This window comes from Chelonia mydas, chromosome 4, assembly GCF_015237465.2.
Source record: "Chelonia mydas isolate rCheMyd1 chromosome 4, rCheMyd1.pri.v2, whole genome shotgun sequence".
Classification (NCBI taxonomy): Eukaryota; Metazoa; Chordata; order Testudines; family Cheloniidae; genus Chelonia; species Chelonia mydas.
The window spans coordinates 69,694,964-69,718,630 of NC_057852.1; the positions used below are offsets into that span (position 1 = coordinate 69,694,964).

At 39.8% G+C, this 23,667-nt stretch overlaps 1 protein-coding gene across 3 annotated transcripts in view; it reads left to right on the top strand.

The window, feature by feature from the left end:
- The window catches only part of LOC102931710 (palladin), a 259,194-nt gene that overhangs the window by 71,095 nt on the left and 164,432 nt on the right, over positions 1-23,667 (top strand). For all 3 annotated transcript variants that reach the window (XM_037897506.2, XM_043545945.1, XM_043545946.1), the window contains exons 8-9: positions 10,278-10,397; positions 12,967-13,312. In XM_037897506.2, the coding sequence (XP_037753434.1) occupies positions 10,278-10,397; positions 12,967-13,312 (466 nt within the window). The remainder of the gene's footprint in view (positions 1-10,277; positions 10,398-12,966; positions 13,313-23,667) is intronic.

A 23,667-nucleotide genomic window follows, 5' to 3' on the forward strand; every position in this document is an offset into this window, starting at 1 on the left:
CTTACTTGAACTCAAAAGCAAGAACCTGTCCTTCAGCTCTGTCAAGGTACATTCAGCGGCAACGTCAACCCACCATCTGCCAGTAGAGGATAATAAAGTTTTTTGTCATATGACAGTGGTGAGATTCCTGAAAGGCCTAGTTAAAGAATCCCCACCTATCAAAGAACCAATTCCCCCAGGGACTTGAGCCTAGAGTTTGCAGCCCTCATGGGACCACCTTTCAAGCCAATGGCCTCCTCTTCCCTGCTGCACCTATAAGTGAAAATGGCATTTTTGCTAGTGATAACTTCAGCTGGAAGAGGAGAAATTCAAGTGCTAATGACTGTTTACAGTATTCCACCTGGATAGAGTAGGAATGAGGACACATCATAAATTCCTTTCCAAAGTAGTGGCGGATTTCCATCTCAATCAGCCAATACACTACCAGTATTCTTTCCAAAACCTCACACATCCAAATTAGAGGCAACACTGCATGTGCTGGATGTGAGGAGAGCCATGGCCTACTTACTACCTAAATGGAACGAAACTTTTTAGAACATCTCCAAGACTGTTTGTATTATGGAAAGGATGTAAGGGTCAGTAATTTCATCTCACAAACTATCTAACTGGATTTCTGCTTGCTTTAAATATGCTATGAGGTGGTCAAGGTAGACTCACCACCACCCATCTGAGCACAAGCTATGTCAGCGCACCTCACTGTGAAACTTACCCATATCAGACATTTGAAAGGCTGCAACTTGGGTGTCAATGCACACATTCATGACACTGTGCCTTTAACAGAAGCCTTCCATAATTGTTTTGTTAACTACTTCAAGCTCCTACCTCCATAATATAATAGTTGTTTGGGAGTCACCATCAGTGGAAAGTGCACATGGGCAATCACTCGAAGTAGAAAGGGAAGTTACTTACCATGTACAGAAACTGGAGTTTTTCAAGATGTATTGTCTGTATGCACATCCCACCCTTGCATCCATTCTACTTCAGAGTCCTACCGTAAGAGATTCTGCAGTGAGAAGGAATTGAAAGGGGGTGACCATCCTTTGCTTTTATATGCCCTCGCAGCAGAGCACAAGAACTGAAAAGTGCACACGCCCCCTTCAGGTACTCCTGGCCAAAAAGACTCCAATCTCTAGCACATGAGGTGCATGCCACACCATCAGTGGAATGTGCATACTATAACACATCTCAAAGAACTCCAGTTATTGTACAGGATACGTAGCTTCCCTTTTCTCTACTACCAACTCATCTGCTTTGTATCTCCTAAACGTAGCTTATATTCCCTCACCCCATCAGCATGTCTCAAGGTTTCTGAAGGAAGTAAAACTTAAAGCAAAGCTTTCTAGGAAGTCTACAGCTCACCAACAAATCTGCCTTTTGCTTTTTTCACATCCAGTTAAAATTATTTTCAGAATTAACTCTCATTGATGTGATAGTCTCTGCATATTTTAGCAATTTTAACCACTCATTGAAGATTAATAGTGCGACATGAGCTAATTGTCTTCTATTTTGGAGACTGTGTGATCTACTGGACTGGGACTCGAGAACTGGGTCAACTCCTGTCTCTGCCTTTAGTTGCTGAGTGAGCCTGGGAAAGTTACTACCCTTCCCTGGTCCTCAGTATCCTTATCTGTAAAATGGGGATAATGATACTCACTTCCTTTGTAAAGTGCTCTACAAGAGCTAGGCATTATTAATAGCTAAAATATAAGTAGAGTACCAGTGAAATGAACTTAATACTGTAATAATTAAAATTAAAATAATTCTGACGCTGACAGTAAATCAGTATTTATAACTACTACCTGTACAAAGATGGGAAACTAGTAGGAGGGATTCTGACCCAGGAGAGGGTCTTTTCCCCAGCTCTCTGGAATGTACTACACCATCACTTTGAAGGTGCAGAATGCTCTCATTTCCGTGTCTGGCCAGCTATATTCATGGAACTCTCATTGGTGTCCATGTGAGATTCTCTGCATGTACCATTGTTGAACTAGCTTTTTGTGGTTTCTACTATTCCCAGTGATAGTCCACACAGTGGGCCTGATTCTGCACCCAGTGAAGTTAATGATAAAGCTTCCACTGGTTTCAGGAGTTTAGGATCAAACACAATATGTGTATAGGGAATAAGACACAAATTTAGCAGAATCTGTCCAAACCGGAAGAACTTTAACTTTGCCTGTTGTGTGAGGAGCAGAATTTCAGAGTTGAGGAACCTTACTGCATTTTTTACAATGAGCAGTTGAATTGATTCCAGAAATATAGTGGATCCTTCTTGTTGCTTTGTGTTGCAATGCAGATTCTAGGAAACCAGATAAACCAATACCTGTGAAAGAAATGGCTCATAAGCAAGCAAATTTCAACTGCTGCTGAATGCAGACAGTGAGAACATGCACAAGAACTGGGTAAAGTGTGAGGAAGCTGACAAACTATGAAAACCTGTGGTGGTATGTGGGGAGGTACTCGAAAGTTTGAGGTAGATGCAGTTTCAGCAATTTACTGAAATATTTTGATGCTATACGTGTCTTATGTTGTATTATATAGCTAGTGTCCAACTGTCACAAAAAACCTTACAATGCAAAATTCGTGAGCCCTAGATGTTTATCGGTCGATACTAATGAAATAGGAACAGAGACCTCCATAAATTCATACAGCTGAGAGACTGTGAAACAGGTTTTTCTTGTCACTGTTATGTTCTATCTGCCAAATGTGTTTTACACTCCTTTCTCTGTCTAGACGGAAATCAGCCTACATCACAAATCTCTTCAGACTGTTTTGTGAATTAATAACTAGTCAGATTACTTAGGGCCAACATCACAGTTTGTCAAATTACCTGCTCTGTACTTCTTTCTTTGACATTTTGACTTTATGCTGATTGAATCCTTCAAAGAACAGTCTGCTTGGGGATAAAAAAAAAAAGCCTATAGAGTCATTTGCCAGCTGTTGTTGCTTTGGCCATTACTCAGCCGTCTGGAGGCAGCCACAAACTGTATTGAATTACTTGAAGACAATTGTCTAAAGGCATGTAAGAAGAAAACTATATAAAATCATTTTTCATACATTTCCAGAAAATTGCTGCACATAAACTCTTTCAAAGCACAGTGCTGCATAATTTGACCAAAAATCTCTGAGAAGATAGACATCACTTACCTTGGATCATGCATTCTAGGTTTCATGTTTTGCTACAGTAACCCAAGGATGCATGATAGGAAATATCCCTGTACAAAATTTCCAAATGTGGCTGCATTAAGTTTGAAACTGAAAAAGTAATGCAAATGTAACAGACCTGCACCAAAATTCAGCCTTTTCATCCTGATAGTTAAAATACAACCAATTCTCAGTCAATGAGTATACACATTATAGGGCAGATCCCAGCTGGAGTAGTTCCACCCAAGTTGAAAGACTATCTCAATTTATACCAGCTAAGGTTCTGGCTCTTCACTATGTAAAAGAAAAGAGAACATGAGGTCAACAGCATCTAAATTCAGAGGGGTAACTCAACATTCAGAAATGAAAAGTAAATGTAAAATAAACTAAAGCTATCACTAGATTAAAGAGAGAGAAACTATAAATAGATTAGAGAGAATAGAAGCCCAGCTTTCCCTGCTACTCTGATCCACCTCCCTACTAACACTACCTCAGTTTTCTTCTGGCAGCTGTCCTCTGCTACCCCAGTGTATCTGCAGTATTTTGTATTCTGTTCTTGTCATACCGCTCAGGCTGTGCTGGCATGTTGGTGCTTCCCAGTCCAAGGTCAGCTCACTAGTTCTTTATATTCTTAGGGACTTTATAACTGGAAATATGTGTTATAACAATTATTGTAAAGTATTTATAACCTATTAGCATGTTTTAATAGTCAAGCCTCAATTACAAGTTATGTTGCAATATAGGCTCTCACACATACATATATTTAGTTGTATAACAAATGTACGGCTATCTATTTTCAGAATGTTCTCAACTCTTTGTGAAATCCAAAAATTTAAGATTCTTCCATCCCCATGCACATTAGGCATAGTGGAGTTACTCTCTGCATAGATTGAGATAGTGGCAAAGTAGGAGAGAGAAATCTTACAACAAGCCAGCTTCTCCTCACCCAAAAACTGATCATCGCAAAAGCATTGGTGGCTAATTCCTAGAGGGATGATTTTTTTTCTATGCTGCCACCAAAAAAACCCTTATTTTCTCTTGATTAAAATATTCATGAGTTAAGTTGTTTCCAGGGATAGGCTGGCAGAGGGTGCTTGGCATGGTTAAAATATATTGACCTATCTGGTAAAGAGCCCAACACCACTAAGAATCTGTATTCTCAGTTTTCTCACAAACAGCCATTTTCTCATTCTGGTGCTCATAAGGTATCAGGCCCCTAAACTGTACCATTTTGCTAACCATCACACCTCTCCTCAGTTAAGTTCTGACCAAATATTTCGTGGCTCCTATCTCATGAACTATCTCCAGAGTTAGTCAGTGCTGCATGTCTTCTGAAATCTTGACACTGCATCTTTCAGATGCTGTAAAGCTTTAATCTCTAATTTTAGAGCTCATGAGAATACAAGCTGAAATCAGTCTGGAACTGCTGTGTAGGTGGGAGGGAGGTGCAGCAATGATGATCAGAATTCCCTACATAAAAGAGAAGGCGTCAACTAACGTTTTCATTATTTTTGTTACCAAATGTTCAGAGTTTTCACAAGACTGAGCTGATATTATCTATTCTTTTTATTTGAGGCTCCTCTTTGTCTTTGCTGGAACTCTGTGGTTTCTCGTCACAGTCCATTTAATTCTGTTCTACACTTACTTGTTCCTCCCTGCCTTCCAGACAGATTCCCAATTTATTAGAGGGGACCCGTTGAGTACATTGCTTTCTTAATCTGTGGTGGCTCAGGGCATAAAGGACCAAGAATAGAAATAGGAAACAGGTTTACAGCTGACAGGTTTTTCACAGTGCAGAAAATGACCACTGTTCTTACCCGCTCTTTCTTTCTTTTTTTTTTTTTTTATGGCAAACTCTGTTGTGGCTTTGGAATTATGAAATGCATAGAGCTGTTGCTCTATACATTGCATCATGGCCAAAAACTCTTTGTTTCCCAGGATTACATGTGCATCACAATGGAGGAAGCTGAAGATCAAAGTTGAAAATCAAAGCTGCAGATCAAAGAAAAGCGTCACCTTTCATGTGATGCGCACACACATTCTGGGAAGTAAATGGTCATCTCTGAAAAACACTACACCAGGGAGAAATTAGTAAAAATGCTCCAGAACCAGAACACTAAAAACAGAAATACCAACATGGACATGGGTACAGCTTTGTTCCCTAAAGATCTAATAGAAAATATACTATTTGTAGACATAGTGGTCAGGGGTGAGAGGTTTCTTAGCTACATTTAGGTCTCACTTATGATGATTCTGACTCACAAGCAATAAATGAAAAAGATCAACGTGTGAAATACAACCCTTCTTGTTATCCAACTGACAAAATAATCAAGTGCTTGCTTGCCTCAGCATTTTACATGTTTCAGCGAACAGAATGCTTTTGTATTCATTTAGTCAAGTGCTAAATATGTTCAAGGCCTTGAGAACAGCATTTCAGAGCTGCTGTCTGGAACACATTTCTGTGATGAAATTATTTGTCAGCTGATGATTGCTGGAAATAGAACAGACATTATTTACTTCAAATAACCAGATTTTAGTTAACACAGCAACAGGGAAAGAAACAATTGCACAAGATCAGTATTTAAAACTTAACTAAATACACAGAGAACTATCCATCCAGCTTCTATTATGGGAATTATTTGCCTAATTCCTACATACAATGAACCTATATTTTACTCAAGTGTTTTATACAAATATTTGCTAATAAATCCTTTTGCAAGAATTCTGGTGGGACAAAAACAGTCTTGGTTTTGGGGAACAAATCCACTGAACCAATGGCAGTTTGCTTACCCCTCAAATATATTTTAATTAGACAGATGCTCTTAGAGGTTTTTGAAACTACTGTGACCTAGCTTTAGTCAGTTTTCTCATGGTTTTGTCATAATGGAACCTCAAAAATACACAATTCTATTTGACTGTCCAATCACCCAGCCCAGAAATAGCCAGTTTGTAAAATATAATAATTACTTTTACCTTTTATGAGATTTATTATTAATGAAATGTAGTATTTGCAAATATTTTACTTAAATGGATAAAATGTATCATGGTAAAATACATAGTAAACTAAATCAATCCATTATTGAAAAGTAAATTCTCAGGGCTTCCACTGTTAATCACTTTAAGAAACTGAAAAAATATCTTAAAGGGCATCTTGTTGTCTTGTTATATAAGCACTTAGAAAAATAAGATAATTCTGCTAGATGGCTAGTGTCTTTGTGTCCAGAAACACATGAGTGATAAATGTGGTGTTTGCCATTTCCATTTGTTAAACCGAAATACTCAGTACTTGGAATTCTTCTGTTCTTTAACAGGAAACTAAGTAGCATGGTTTCCATATCAAATTCCATTCCAAGGGATTGTTACATCCTTCTGGATTCATGTGTAGTTAACAATATAGCATAAGGTTACTTAGACTGTCCACTTCCTAAAACACACCAAGACTCGGAAAAGTCTAACCTCAGAAGTTCAAAACCAAGCTTGTGTTACCCATTACTTATCTGATAAGACCTTTCATAAGTCATTAATCTTCATCTGGGTAAGATAAAATCCAGCATGCTACAGTACTACCAGACACCTTTACTGCAATAACACAGACTGACTGTTCTGTGCTGCCAAAAAAAAAAGTGTTCTACTGTCTGGAAAAAAAATATAAATTCTATGCCAAACTTTTAATTAATAATTCATTTTCAGCCAGTCTCAACACAGGAAGTCTTTGGATACATGATAATTTTAAAAAGGAAAAATCATTTAATTTTGATTGAGACATTGGTTTGCTGCCCTCAATGAAACTTTAAGAATGACTCCCAAAGCTTCATTATTTAACCTAAGAGAAGGCATTAGTAAATGACCCAGCCTTACTGCTCTTTTCCATACACTAATTCCCACATGAAATTCAATAGTCTGCTGCTTTTTCCAACTCTGTGGGTTGCCAGTTGTAGTATTTGGTAATCAGATGAATATGCAGAGTTCTACATTAGAGTGCAAAATTGTTTCCTTTGAAGCAGGGTCTTTTCAAAATGTGGTATGTGTTTAATAGTCAATGACCTATAGTGTGGATGGATGGGGAGGTGTTATAAAATGCGTGTTATGAAAGGAAGCTGTTAAGACAGGCTCTACAGTACAAACTTACGTTGGTATAACTATGTCACTCAGGGGTGTGAAAAATCCACACCCCTGAGTGAGGCAGTTATACCAACCTAATCCCCACTGTAGACAGCACTGTGTGAGCAGGAGGGCTTTTCCCGTTCCCATAGCTACTGCCTCTTGTGGAGGTGGATTAACCGCACTGACAGGAGAAGCTCTCCCATTGGCGTAGGAGTGTTTTCACTGAAGCGCTACAGCTGTGCGGCTGCACCCCCACAATATTTTAAGTGTAGACCTGCTCCAATTGTCCAGAGCAGCCTTAGAATGAAACTATCCATTAGAACTGTGCAAGATTGGGATTATTTAAATCTGCTTCCATAAACTATTGTAGAATTAGGGCTGTTGATTAATCGCAGTTAACTCAAGCGATTAACTCCAAAAAATTAATCACGATTAAAAAAATTAATCATGATTAATCACAGTTTTAATCGCACTGTTAAACAATAGAATACCAATAGAAATTTAATAACTATTTTGGATGTTTTTCTACATTTTCATATATAATGTATTCTGTGTTGTAACTGAAATCGAAGTGTATATTATTTTTATTACAAATATTTGTACTGTAAAAATGATAAACAAAAGAAATAGTATTTGTAAATTTGCCTCATACAAGTCTTGTAGTGCACTCTCTGTTGTGAAAGTACAATTTACAATGTCGATTTTTTTATTGTTACATAACTGCACTCAAAAACAAAACAGTGTAAAACTTCAGAGCCTGCAAGTCCACTCAGTCCTACTTCTTGTTCAGCCAATTGCTAAGACAAACAAGTTTGTTTACATTTACAGGAGATAATGCTGCCCTCTTCTTATTTACAATGTCACCAGAAAGTGAGAACAGGCATTTGCATGGCTCTTTTGTAGCTGGCATTACAAGGCATTTACGTGCCAGATACGATAAACATTTGTATGCCCCTTCCTGCTTCGGCCACCATTCCAGAGGACATGCTTCCATGCTAATTATGCTTGTTAAAAAATGATGCGTTAATTACATTTGTGACTGAACTCCTTGGGGGACAATTGTATGTCTCCTGTTCTGTTTTACGTGCATTCTGCCATATATTTCATGTTATAGCAGTCTCAGATAATGACTCAGCACATGTTGTTCATTTTAAGAACACTTTCACTGCAGATTTCACAAAACGCAAAGAAGGCACCAATGTGAGATTTCTAAAGAGAGCTACAGCACTCTACCCATGGTTTAAACATCTGAAGTGCCTTCCAAAATCTGCGGGACAAGATGTGGAGCATGCTTTCAGAAGTCTTAAAAGAGCAACACTCCGATGAGGAAACTACAGAACCCGAACCACCAAAAAAGAAAATCAACCTTCTGCTGGTGGCATCTGACTCAGATAATGAAGATGAATATGTGTCGGTCTGTGCTGTTGTGGACTGTTATCAAGCAGAACCCGTCATCAGCATGGACGCATGTCTTCTGGAATGGTGGTTGAAGCATGAAGGGGCATATGAATCTTTAGTGCATCTGGCACATAAATATCTTGTGATGCTGGCTACAACAATGCCCTGAGAACAACTGTTTTCACTTTCAGGTGACATTGTAAACAAGAAGTGGGCAGCATTAGCTCATGCAAATGTAAACAAACTTGTTTGTCTGAGCGACTGGATGAACAAAAAGTAGGACTGAGGGGATTTACAGGCTCTTAAAATTTTACATTGTTTTATTTTTGAATGCAGTTGGGTTTTTGCACATAATTCTACATTTGTAAGTTCAACTTTCATGATAAAGAGATTACACTGTAGTAATTGTATTAGGTGAATTGAAAAATACTATTTTGTGGGGAGGCTTTACAGTGCAAATACTTGTAATCAAAAATAAATATAAAGTGAGCACCGTACACTTTGTATTCTGTGCTGTAATTGAAATCAATATATTTGAAAATGTAGAAAACATCCAAAATAGTTAAATGGTATTCTATTATTGTTTAACAGTGTAATTAATCACGATTAATTTTTTTAATCGCTTGACAGCCCTAAGAATTATCAATATAGTGTATCAGCCTTTTATTTATAGCTCACTGTATCATGTACAGTTACAGTAGGAGATAAAATAGGGTGACTTTCTGGGAGAAACTGAAAATATAGCCCAATTAATCAAAAACATTACCATTATAGTGAATGAAAGTGGTGAAAATAAGGAGACTTTATCCTTAGTAAAATAACCCCTGCAGCTAAGCTCAAAATGAGACTTGAACAGTCCCAAACTTAAGGTAAATTTGGACTTTGATGCAAGCTTTCCAGCTTGGGCCCTGCTGAAGGTTAGGCAGCACAGCTCCAAATTTTGGTCTCATTGAAGTTGATGGCAAAACTCCTGTTGACTTCAGTACAACCAGATCATAACTATGGTATGCTTGTTAAGGGTAATCAGAGATGCACACGTGTATGGAAAAAAAGCAGGGAGCAATAGAAGGAGCTAAATATTCAATCCAAAGTGACTTTTTTTCAAATGAGAGAGACTTCAATATTTGTTTAATGTCTTATTGGGTTTTTTAAAAGTGAATCTGTTTAGTAGTGGTTTGTTCTAGGCCAAAGAATTTTGCTGTTTCTTACATTTTTATAAATGCAAGATTTTGGATGTGGTGGTGTTGGGGGGGGGGGGGGAGAGGCCATATTGTAATCTGCAAGCAAAAAAGCTTAGATATGACTTGGATTAAAGTGTGCAAGCTGTGTTTGCATATGGAAACTGGATAGTTAGATTATTTGCATATGCAAAGGCAATTTGTAGACAAAAGTCAGCTTTTGTGTACACAAATATGGTCATGAAAAAAGGTGAGATTTAGGCCCCTTTGAAAAAAGATTTATTGAGCTCTCTGTTTAGGATGTGCAACCATTTTTTAAAGCAATATACTTTGAGTGATTAGCAGGTGAGCTTTAGCCTTCTGTCTCATAATGCACTGAGATATTTAAATGCACAACTCCATGTACAGCATCTTACATAGCTGATCATTGGTTTGTTCCTCTCTATTCATTTCTAGAAGAGATATGTACATTAGTAATTGCAGAGACTTTTGCAGAAGATGCAGGAACCTTCACATGCACAGCAACAAATGAATATGGGTCAGTAACAAGCAGTGCACAACTTACTGTCTGCTCAGGTATGTGTCAAAAGGACAGACGAACTGTACATTGCAGTTCTTAGATAGTCTAACACAGGGTGGGCAAACTTTTTGGCCTGAGGGCCAAATCTGAGTATGGAAATTGTATGGCGGGCCATGAATGCTCACGAAATTGGGGATTCAGGTGCGGGAGGGCTCTGGCTGTGGGTACGGGCTCTGGGGTGGGGTTGGGGCTGGGAATGAGGGGTTGGGGATGCAGGGAGGTGCTCAGGGCTGAGACCGAGAGGTTCGGAGGGCAGGAGGGATATCAGGGCTGGGGCAGGGGGTTGGGGCACAGGAGGGAGTCGGGGGGCAGGCTCCGGGCGGTGCATACTTCATGCAGCTCCCAGAAACAGTGTCATGTCTCCCCTCCAGTTCCTGCGTGGAGGCGTGGCCAGACAGCTCTGTGCGCTGCCCTGTCCATAGGTGCTGCCTCTGCAGCTCCCATTGGCTGAGTTTCCTGGCCAATGGGAGTTGCAGGGGCGGTGCTTGGGGCAGGGGCAGCTTGTGGAGCCCTCTGGCTACCCCTACACATAGGAGCTGGAGGGGGAACATGCCGCTGCTTCTGGGAGCTGCATGGAGTGGGGCAAGCCCCCGACCCCACTCCCCAGCTGAAGCACCAGAGCAGGGCAAGCAGTGGAGCGGGACAAGCCTAAGACCCCGCTCCTTGGCGGGCGCTCGAGGGCCAGATTAAAATGCCTGGAGGGCCAGATGTGGCCTTTGGGCTGTAGTTTGCCCACCCCTGATCTAACGTATATGACATCTGTGCAGTTATCTGGCTACTGCCTTTGTAGAAAACAGTTGCTGCAAAACCGAGATTTTGTTTAGGCAACTTCTTGCTGCATCTACTGTTCAATCTTTGTGTGAGTCTTCCCACATCTTCCAGCACTGGCTGATTATGCTCTGAGTCTGAAAGCTGTCCTTAATGGAGAATAAGGGCAGGTTATTGCATTTATCCTCAAAAGACATTTAAAAAGAAGACATATGGACGCCTATAAATCTTTTCCAGAAATCCAACTGCTAATAGAGCGGGTCAAGTACAATCAAGCGGCTGCAGCTGAAAAAAGCTGCCTCTTCCCACATCAATGCAGGCAGGCGCGTGAAGACTCTTTTCATGTGCTGCCCTGAGCCTAAAAAAGCACCCGGGGAATAACAAAAAAACAAGAAGAAGTTATTTAAGCAGCCACAGTGTTAATGAAAGGGATGATAGTAAGGCCACATACGAACATGAAAAAGTAACATCACCAGGGAATTATGAAGAAAATATCAGTAGGAATATCATTGAATAAATGGAACTCTGAAGAATAAATAAACATTTCACTCTGGAGTGAAATGTGTGAAAGCCTGAAGTCAAACCCATCAAAAGGCTGTTATTTGTTTAGGTTAGATATTAGGGAAAACTTTCCCACTATAAGGGTAGTTAAATTCTGGAATAGGGCTCCCAGGGAGGAGATGGATCCCCATCACTGGAGGTTTTTAAGAAAAGGTTAGATAAATACCTGTCAGGGATTACTTGGTTCTGCCTCAGCACGGGGGGCTCAACTGGATGACCTCCCAACATTTCTATGATTTTTGTTCATTAGAATGTGCCTGTCACAGGCTCTTGATACAAGACATAATTTTTTTTAAGAAACTTAAACTTAAGTCCATTGACAAATTCTCAGTACTAAAACCAGCAACCCACAGAAATAAATCCAATCCATACCATCTTTATTACCCCTGTGTTAAAGTACACTTCTTAGTGGGTCATGTAGGGAATTTTTTCTTTCAACTAAGTCAAATGACTGAGATGCTAGGAAACCTCAGTTCTATTTCCAGCTCTGTCACTGGTGTCCAGTGTGACCTTGGGCTAGTCAACAATATTTTTGAGGCTAACGTGTCTCATCCATAAAGTGGGGACAATATCTATCTAGTTGATGGATGAAGCTATGTTACAAAGTGTGTTGCCATCCTCAGATGGAACACACCCTGGGTGTGCCAAAATTATAGTTTTAGTTTCTTAATAATAATTTTTTATTTATGCAAGATAGATTTAGAAAAATAATGTAACCAAGCTAGACAGATTCCTTAACATCAGAACTCTGAGGCTAGAGGGCAGCAGAAGCATAAAGAAAATAGATGAAATTATGCTGAAAAAAATGAAAATAAAATCCTTATGTTTTATGTAAAATTGAAAACAGAAATGCAGGCAGTTAAGTTTTGGAGTATACTAACCACTGGCATGTATGTTGTTGAATATGTGCAGCGAATGCTAACAAAATTCCAAAGCAGGCAATTCATTCAGGCAGCTGTCCTTGAATAACTGTAAATTGTTCACTCTTAACTAGCAACTATTGCACCTGCATCATGGGTAATTAGGAAATGAATAGTCAGTAGCATATCTAATTTGGCATGATATTTGTGAAAGCTTCGGAAAGAATATCCAGCTGATGTAGCTACTATATATAACAAAAGTGAAGTGATCTCACCTTTAATGAACTAAAAGCACACTGTGCATATGAGTTGAAGTATCTGTTATGTAGTTTGAATATGACTTGTTGGACAGGGATTATCTTCTTTTTTGTTTTAGCCAACTCTGAAAGCTCTAGCCATGAGCTGTCAACAAGAGAATCCAACAGTGATGATTTCCAACATTTCCCACCTCCCCCTCCAGTTCTAGAGATTAGTTCTCTTGAGCTTCCTCCAAAGAAGCATACAGAGAGCCAACAGGTGAACAACACTGAGTATAGACCCAACATAGCAGCCGTTCAGTTACAGCTCAACTCTGCTGAGAAGAAAACCAATGGCATCCATCCCAGTCATGAAGCAAATGGAGTGATTAACAGCAAAGCTAGCAGTGATAAATCTGCCCCAGCTCCAGCTGTCCTGCTTTCACCCACAAAGGAACCACCACCAGTCCTTGCCAAACCAAAGCTGTGAGTATTTCTGCATGGTTTTTATTCTTCCTTTCTAATTGCTGGCTGTTGAAAGCAAACCTTCTGCCCTAGAACCATTGTGTATTAGACAAATAATGGCTAGAATTGTGACTATACCTTGATTAATGTATCTTTCTCACTGGTATGTATTAAATCCCAAGCAGCTGAGTACAAGAAGATCCATGTACTTCATTTTAAAATCACACCAAATGAAAGTACATTAAAACTTTTGCTATTCTTGGTATATTCCGTTAAGCCACAAAACAAAAGAAATTCAGGTTAATGGGTGGTGTTCTAGCCTTTTTTTTAACCACTTGTACATAAATGTGCTGGTCTGGGAATCTTGCATATCACCACTTCTCCAAAAACTGAGTGTCATTTGACTAACCATTTTTATGCTGAAAGTTCTTGATTTTGTGCAATTGCTAGATCTCCATATATGCAGTTTTTTGTTTGTTATTTCTCTTATTATCATATGATAATAAAACAGGAACAAGCTGTTTCTATTGACATCCTATATCAATGGTGCAGAGCCATTATAATATGATAGAAACTGCACAAGATGGGAAAGATGAGTGTAAAAAAAACTACAATTGATAAAATCCTTGCATTTATGACCTGATGTCAATCACATTACAATTTATATTGCATGGCAAACATTAGTTTGGCTTTTGTTCTATGTACAGTCTTGTCTACACTTCAGAATCATAATTGCATAGCTGTATCAGTTAGGGGTGTGATTTTTTTTTGTGTGTCTTAACTGATGTTGCTATGTCCATATAAGCCCTAGTATAGAGATATGTATACAAGCATAAAAGAGCTTTTGACAGTATGGTTAACACTGATTCTATGAGAGACATAAGGAAAAGCACTTTTATGCCGGTATGTGCTGCTTCTACACTCGGAGGTTTGTCAGTATATATACTGGTATGGCTATGCTATCAGAATTTTTCTAGTGTAGATAAGGCCTAAGATTACACAAAAATTCTGCCTTCCATCTCCTTCAAAGACTTTTCCAGCATGGAAGATGGACTTTTATGTTGTTTGTGTCCTGGATCAGTACTGCCAGGAATTGCTGTACCCTAAAGGTCTGATTGAAAATATTAGAAACAGTACAGAGTGGTACATTTCTAAAAGAGAGAGGGGCTTTTATTTCTTGAGTTATTTTTTTTTTTTAAATGTGGCTAAAGAAAGGAAAAGAGAGGAGGATCATTTCTTAATTTCCCAAAAGACTGTACATATTGATTCATTATCCAAAAAGCTAGTCACTTTATTTTTTAACTGTTTTCATATTAAACATATTTCCAGATTTTATAATTGAATGTTAGATTCCTTAGCTGACAAAGGACCAAATCCTTCACCCCTAACTCAGGGAAAAAATGTATTGACTTCCATAGAAATCAGTGAGAGTTTTCCAGGGTAACTACTGCAGGGCTTGTTCTAAAGTCCAAATTTTTTCCAATTTTGTGACTGTTTTCATCAGCCATGCAAAGCCTTGTGTCTACCAGGTGCTGTGTTTCATAGTTTTTTTTTTTCTACAATGGGTATGGTGACTTGTGAATTTACAGCTGGCCAAAACCAAAAGAACCATTCTGATCAATGGCCTGTAACAAGGTACTAGTGAGGAGAAGTAACACATTAAAAACCATAAGTAGAATCAAGTGAGTGATATTTGGTTTCTGCTTGTGCTTGACAGTCTATAAAAACAATACATTTATATTTAACTATAAAGATGATACAGAAGTAGCAATGATGGGGGGTTCAATCGTTCATGAATGCAGAAGAGACTTACTGCTGCAATGAAATATTGATGACATTATTTGTAGTGGCTTGTCCAAAATAATGTGTGTTAACTGTAGTCAGGTGACTGCAGAAAGAGAAGCTTAAGCACTAGTGATTAGCAGGCTACAACAGCTGTTCTTACCTTAATGAAGTTTAAAATCCTTCAGTATGTAGTTCATGGTCAGAAATATTGCTGGTATATTAAAAACATAATCTTCCTAATTATTTTCTGCGTGTCTGTGAAAAGCAGACAAACCAGTTTTGTGTCATTAAAGGAAGGATGAGTGGCTTAGGCACAAGTTTTTAGACTGACGACATGATTCTTTTTTGAGCCAGAATTTCAGCACTGAGTTCAGGTGCAGAAGAACTTGCTTTTTTGTTTTTACAGTTACACACTAATTAGTGTGGTTGTGTTTGTGTGTGTGTATTTAGAGGAGGGAAAGACTATACTGAAATTCAGGAGATGACATGTTCTAGCTGCAGACTCTAACTGAATATTCAAATTATGGTATCAATACAAAATCCAGGAATTTAAAGTAATTATAAGGAAAACTTTTGTTAAATCTAAAATTTTTGTAATAATAAAAATAAATGTAAAGTGAAATAAAGCCTTCATCTTGTGAAATACGTTCTCAGTATACATCTCCTCTTATGTTTACAGTATGGTTTGCATTGTTCTAGTTTCCTTTCCTTTGTGAGTGGCAGTGTCCATTGAGGACAGAGACAAACATTAGAGGCAATCTGTCATAGCTGAAATGAAATGTGAAAAAGTAAGAGCAGACTTGAGCTGCTCCCTCACACCTTCTCATGTACAAACCCAGAGCATGCTAAAGTGTCCCAGGCTTAAACATCCTGTTTAAAATACAAAACCCTATCAGGCCCTTGTTATTTCAATGCCTACAGTCCAGAGCAGGCTACTGCAAGAAGAAACCACCAAGCCTAGCCATCAGGGGTTAGGTCTCCTTCTGAATCCAGCTCTCTTTTCCATAAGAGGTAGGTTAATGTCTAATTTGTGGAGGAAAAAGTATTACCCTTAATTTTGGATTTGTGCCATCCCCCAATACTTCTATCCCTGCTGAGGGGAACTAACTTCTTCTGCCACTGCCAGGTGCTTAAAGTTGTGACCCTGTGAAACAAACATCAAGTCAGAGAACCATGACACCCATGCATACTGAGCAAATAGACTGTACCCATGAAAGAGGAAACCTGCACAATTGCTTTAAAGTCCAAATGTGCCTGTGCAATGTGAATGTGTGTAGTTGTTTTTAAATCCTGGGGTGAGATGCTGGTCTGTACAAAGAAAGGAGCACAGATCTTGCAACGTAGGGGGAGAGAAGGGGCTAAAGTGGTTGTAAGCCACCTTTACACCCTACTGATTCTGATCTGCTCTGGGGACCAGAGTGGTCTCTGGTTATTGGGGAGCTGCCAATGGTGGCAGTGCACCCCAGAATCTCTGCAGCACTGTATTCTGCAGCTCCAGTCTTCATGTCCCTACCACCCGAGCTCCTACACCAGGGTTTGCAAGAGTGTCCACCAAAAACAGCCTGCAGCTGGCTGCATTGCTTTCTGCACAGGAAGAATTCTCCATCTGTGAGATTCAGGGCTTTTAGAGTGCTTTACATCCTTCCAGCACCTTTACCCAGCATACAAGGGTCAGAGTGGGAGTGAGAATGTACCCACACAAACAGATGACACGCTACAGTAACGTGATGTACAACGTGCAACCACACACAAACAGAGAGGAATGAGGCAATAGAAACCAGCATGCAATAACCCAAAAGAAAAGGGGAGAGAGGTGGTATTTTCATGGCCGGGGAAGGGGAGCATTGCAGGAAGAGGCCTATTTCCAGCTGGTACCACCTTTTACAAGTAGTACTTGGCCACCTCCTGGACAGTTGCTGCTCTAATTAAAGATACTGGGATTGATCAATTGTAGCCCCCATACAAAGAGGGCTACAACTGGTTTCTAGGAGCTGTGACACAGCCCAAAGGAATTTGGCTGACCCTCTTGGCCCTTGCCCTGCTCACTAAAGATTCATATTTTCTGAGATACTAGGCTCTCCTGTGCATTTATGCACCCATCCCTCTTCACCTCAATTAAATAGAGGTAGACCATAAATAACATCCAGACTACCAAAAACCTGTGTCTAATCAGTAATCTCACACTGAAAAGTATGGTTTAATTGTACTGATCTGAAATAATTGTATCCAAATGACTGCTTTGGACAGACTGTGCATTTTTCTTAACAGCATTCAACATCAGTGCCACTGGAGAGGAACTAACCACCACAGAAATACAAGAAATACAGGAGATTAGTAGAGAGCAGTAAGGAAAAATAATTTCCCAGAATTATAGTTTTTCCCCCCTTACGTTCCCCCCCTTACGTTCATGTCCCATTTCTCCAGTCCAGATGAGCTGATCTCACCCTGTCTTATATCCTGGGCTTGTGGTACTATAGTAAATTCATTCTATAAAACTGTTACCCAACATTTACTCGTTGGGTACTGTTACTCGACATTGGTGAGGCCTCATCTGGAGTACTGTGTCTAGTTTTGGGCCCCACACTACAAGAAGGATGTGGAAAAATTGGAAAGAGTCCAACGGAGGGCAACAAAAATGATTAGGGGGCTGGAGCACATGAGTTATGAGGAGAGGTTGTGGGAACTGGGCTTGTTTAGTCTGCAGAAGAGAAGGATGAGGGGGGATTTGATAGCTGCTTTCAACTACCTGAAGGGGAGTTCCAAAGAGGATGGATCTAGACTGTTCTTAGTGGTAGCTGATGACAGAACAAGGAGTAAAGGTCTCAAGTTGCAGTGGGGGAGGTTTAGGTTGGATATTAGGAAAAACTTTTTCACTAGGAGGGTGGTGAAGCACTGGAATGGGTTACCTAGGGAGGTGGTGGAATCTCCTTCCTTAGAAGTTATCAAGGTCAGGCTTGACAAAGCCCTGGCTGGGATGATTTAGTTGGTCCTGCTTTAAGCAGGGGGTTGGACTAGATGACCTCCTGAGGTCCCTTCCAACCCTGATAGTCTATGATTCTATGAACAGCTAACACGATTATTTCATTTTCCAGTGCTGTTGAATTTATAGTATTCACAAGCAAAAATCTCATGCTCTTTGAAGCCCAGTGTATATTCCCAGGGAAAAAAAATGTTATGATGGAGTTGAGGTTGGTAGTATGTATCAATAACGCAAGAATAACCAACTCATTACGAGGATGTTGTAATTATCCCAAAACCAAATGTTACAAACTCAGGAAATTCAGAGTTAAGGTTATGCTTAAAAGAAATCCAAACAAGATTTAAAAAATGCACTCTTAAGAGAGACAAGGTGGGTGAGGTAATATTTTTGTTGGACCAACTTCTGTGGGTGGGAGAAACAAGCAACTCTTTGTTGGAAGTTGGTCCAATAAAACCTATTACCTCATTCACCTTGTGTCTCTAATATCCTGGGACCAACATGGCTACAACAACACTATTAAGGCACTGACATTAAAAGACACATTGTTTTTTTCCTCCTTCATGACATCACTACAGGGCAGAGTTAAGGTATCTTAATTATGCATTTCTTACCTTAATATGTTTGGATTTCTTTTAAGTGTAACTTTTACTCTGAATTCCCTGGGTTTGTAACTCTTGGGTTGGGGATAATTACAGAATCCCTGTAATGTTTTTTTATGCTTATGTTACTGACACTCTCAACATCAACACCACCTTAATGCAGGTTTTTGTTTCTGTGGGGGTTTTTTGGCAGGGAATTTCCTTAATGTGTTTAAATTTATTAAAAATGTCATACATTAGCACTAAATAAGAAATCCAAAGAGTATGCTTCCCTGCAATATTTTTAACATCTTGATGATATGTAGTATTGATCTTAAATTGTTGTTTTTTATTATTTCACTTTTGAGAACAGATTCATCAGTACAATAAACTAGCCAGAGTAAACCAAGCCAGGTGATTTAGGTTTACACTTGCTTTGCGTCACCAGGGAAGCCCAAAGCAGCTGAAGCGTACTGGTGAATCTGGCCCTTAATTTGCAATTGACTTATGGGTTTCAAGATCTGTATTAGTGAGACTGGCGCTATGTTAAAGGGGAGGTAGGAGAGATCAGTCCCAATGTATCAAGATAATAAGGGCTCTCCTCTGCTCCTTTCTCAGTTTCCCGAGCAATACTGCCTCAGTGTGCAGTGGTGCCGAGGAGGTAGTGCTACAGGAAGTCTTTCAAGCACTGATATCCAAGCTAGTATGCACTCACAGAATCTCTGAAGAGCAATGAGAATTGGGCCCAGTATTCTGTCAATAAGAACTCTTGTTACCTGTGACCAGTCTCCTTCATAGAATCAATTCCTTCCTCTACAGCTAATTTGCATGATGTTGATTAGTAGTTACCTCTGGTCTCACAACAGCCCCATTTAAAAGTTACCTAAGTTTTTGACCTGAGTCTGTCTGGCTAACCTATATAATCATAGCGATTGGATACAATTGTTAATGATTTACTTTAATAACCTAATTTTTTCAAATATAACCTGTGCACAAGATTTCAATTAATTTTAACTATATGGAAAGTTTGAAGTGTCTGCGCTATTCGGTTAGGCTCATTTGGGACAAAGAAAAGATGACACAGATGTTAAATTTCTTAAAGCACCCAGGTTTTTAATTAATCTTAACTCATAAAGGATTTACTTGTAAATTTGCAGGCAAACCATTATTACCCTGTACTCAGAGTACGCACTATAAGTTTGGGAAAGATGCATTGCATTTTTCGTAGAAAACAATGAGGTTGAATCCCTGCTTTAGGTTCAAAACAGAACTTGTTAACTATGGAGGTGTGACCAGTTCCTCTATAATTTGCATATGAAAACAGACATTTAAATGTATAATACTAATTTATCCAAGCTGAGTCCAAAGCAAGAGTTGTCATGCCAAAGAGAGTCACTGTAGGTGTCTTCTCTATAGAAAAGTGTTTTAAAAGCTGCTACAACATGCTTGCTTTTGTGGTAATTGAGTCTAAGAAATGTAATCCTAAAGAGCGATGATGATAGCAGTTGCATCAGTCTGGTGTCAAGTGTATTTAGAATGGAGCTTAATGCGATAAAATATACATCACCTATTAGTTGTTGTGGGAAAAATCACACCTGGGATATTGCAGAAGCTATTACTAAACACAGGTCATATTCTATCGTGTAGGGAGCAAGAAGTCAGATAAGAGAGATGGTAGTGCCTACTAAGTGGTCTCAAAGTTTTTAGATCGTGGCCCCTTTTACCCCTGTCTGTCTCGTCTCCCCTCCTGAGCCGGGGCGGGGAGCGGGACCATGATTGGGGCCAGGGGCCAAGGGTTAGGGCCAAAGCAGTGCTGGGGCCACAAGTGGGGCCATGGGGCTGGGACCGTGGCTATGAGCAGGGCCAGAGGCGCTGCTGGGCTGGGAGCTAGGGGCTGAGGCTGGGGCCGCAGCTTGGGGGCAGAGCAAGGCTGGGTGGTACTCCCTCCCTGCCCCTCGTGGGGGCTGGCCTGAGCCATGCCGTGCCACCCGGAACATTCCTCTGTGCCACCCCCAGGGGGATCATGCCCACAGGTTGGTGACCACTGGCCTAGTGATTCTAATCTCTGACACACCGACTGATTTTGTGACTTTGGGAAATTTGTTTACATCAGTATTTCAGCATTGATTTGTGAAAAATTTTCATTCAAATTAGTGTTTTCCTCAGAACATATATTAATAAGCCATTTTGTCATATGTTTGTACAGTACCTAGTACATGGGACTAGGACCCTTATTTTTATGATACAAATATCTGAATGATTCTTAACTATTACAAAGATGTCAGTCCCAGATCTTTTGTATGATATTGTTTGAAACAAATCCATGTCCTTGAAGCTAGTTCTATATGTGGCAATCTATGTATTTTGTACATAGTTTACTCATTTAAGATTTATTTGGTGAGGCAGAAAGTGGGAGAAGTGGTGGCTTTGTCTTGAGCAGAATATACCAAAATCATATTTTTTTTAATTTAAAATGTATGCTATACAATGTTTTGATTCAAACCATTAATAGTTTGAAAGCCAATAAAGACAGCAAAGTACATACAGCAAATATGATACTGTCTAGTATGTTCTGTTTTGATAAAGCATGAAATACTTCGAAGTTATATGGTCTAACGCAGTATGTAACCCAGGTCATATATTCCACTGCACTGGATAGGAGTCAAATTTTGTAAATATTTATGGAATATTTGTTCAGTAGCAGGTTGACCATGGGGAAAAAGACACGAAATTTTTATGGGGAAAATACTAAATCCTTTTTATTACCTGGAAATAATGACCACGATAAACAGACAACATTACATACAAAAATAATGTTCTATTAATAATAATGGTCTGCTTGTTTGTCTCATCCATCTGTTATGTCTTGCCTTTTTAGACTGCAACCTCTTTGGAGCAATGGGGCTCTGACCCGATTGGCCTCTAGTGCTACTGCAATATAATGTTCAATAACAAGAGTAATGATTCAGAACTTGAGGGGGGTTCAAATGAAATGGAAAACAATTTGAATACTAACCTGATCACTTGATCTGATTACAATACAAATTCCTTTCATTTAAATACCCTTTACTGATTAACACAAATGTTTTGTTTTTGCCTTTCCTATTCTCTCCCTTACACTTTAATGGTAATTTTTAACAAAACTAGAGACATAAAGTATGCTGCCGTACTTGATTAAGTATGTAGAATTTCTGTTACTTGGGTTACTAATCAACATATAGCAGTTGTACATGTACTGGGTTATATTTTACAAGAAATACTTAACTGATTACATTCAGCTAACAGAACTATCAAGAAAATGATTGATTGTCAAAGGTTATTTTAAAGTGTTTCTTGAACTAAAATAGTGATTCTTGAGAGTTGTGTATCAGGGAATGTAACCTTGATGGATGGCACACTTGCAGTAGGCATGCAACTGGTGAGAGTTAACTTATATTAGCTGACTTTATCAGTGACATTGGATCACCATGAAAAGCTTTGTTAGCATCTCACTGTCAAAAGGGGTAATTTGTGATATGTAATGCATGTTCACATAAATGTCTGAAAATTCATACCTACTTACTGGGGTCCATATTTTGCTATGAAGGTATGTTAATATTTTTTACAGAAAAATAGATATTGGAACAAGGTTGCTGAATATGTTGGGATACTTTATCATGATATGGAAAAAATGATTCAAGAATGTCTGTTATCCATTCAGGTCATTGGGTCTCAAAAGTTCTAAAGTCTGTTAGCTGTACAAATAAATCTCTTATCTAGAGAATCACCAGATAACTTTAGGCTCCTTCTTTCTTGTAGGTTCCAATAACTTTGTTGGGATAATTTGATGACTTAATTTGATGATATATAAAAGTTAAATAGTTTTAATGAAAGTTCCATATTATTTCAACATAATGGTAGTATTGTGGGACAGGTTCCCACTCCAGTCAGGAAGAGATTAAAGAGCTCTTCTGGGCACAATCAGCTCCATCCCAGTATACATGGGAGGCCTGTCAAACCTGGAGAGGGGCAGGATCAAAAAGGAGGATCCAAGCCCAGCTCAGAGTGGTACTCAGAGATAACCAGAGCTATAGGACACAGCTCCAAAGCTCCACCAAGCAGGGGCTGTTTACCAGAAGAACAGCTGAAGAGCCTCTGTCACTTGGATCCTATGAAGAAGTAGAGAGACTTTCTTTACTTTGTTTTCCCCTTTTTGTTTAGAACCGTGGGCACTCAGCCTGTGTCCTTCGGATTCCAGGAGATTAGGGGATCAGACCCCTTCTACAGAGACTACTGACCTCTTACCTTGTGGGGAACTGCTGGATAAACCCAGACTGTTTTGTGGCCACAATGTTACTTGGTTTTCCCATGCCATTTTTGGAGAGCTTTATGCCTAGAAGGGAGGTTGTCATCTCTCTAAGACTTATGGCCAGAGATGACCACAGTCCACTTGCTAAATTGGCTCTATAGCAATGCCTACAGCCAGAGAAGTTGGTCTGTGATGAGAGGGGCACCCGTCCTCACTCAATGGGGCACTGTAGAAGTACAAATATTCAAATGAGAGCTTTGAAGGCCGAAGTGGAGAAGGGTTCCATGTGAACAGCAGTTGAACATGGGTCAGTCGGTCCTAAGAGGTAGGCGAGCGTCGTTCCGAAGGGACAGGTGATGGCCTCCATTGCCCGCAGCCGATCGAAAGGGAGTCGGGTTCAGATCCCTGAATCCGGAGTGGCGGAGATGGGCACCGCGAGGCGTCCAGTGCAGTAACGCAACCGATCCCAGAGAAGCCGGCGGGAGCCCCGCGGAGAGTTCTCTTTTCTTTGTGAAGGGCAGGGCGTCCTGGAATGGGTTCACCCCGAGAGAGGGGCCCGAGCCTTGGAGAGCATTGCGGTTCCAGCAGCATCTGGTGAGCTCTCGCTGGCCCTTGAAAATCCGGGGGAGATGGTGTAAATCTCGTGCTGGGCCGTACCCATGTCTGCAGCAGGTCTCCAAGGTGAACAGCCTCTGGCATGTTAGAACAATGTAGGTAAGGAAAGTCGGCAAGCCGGATCCCTAAC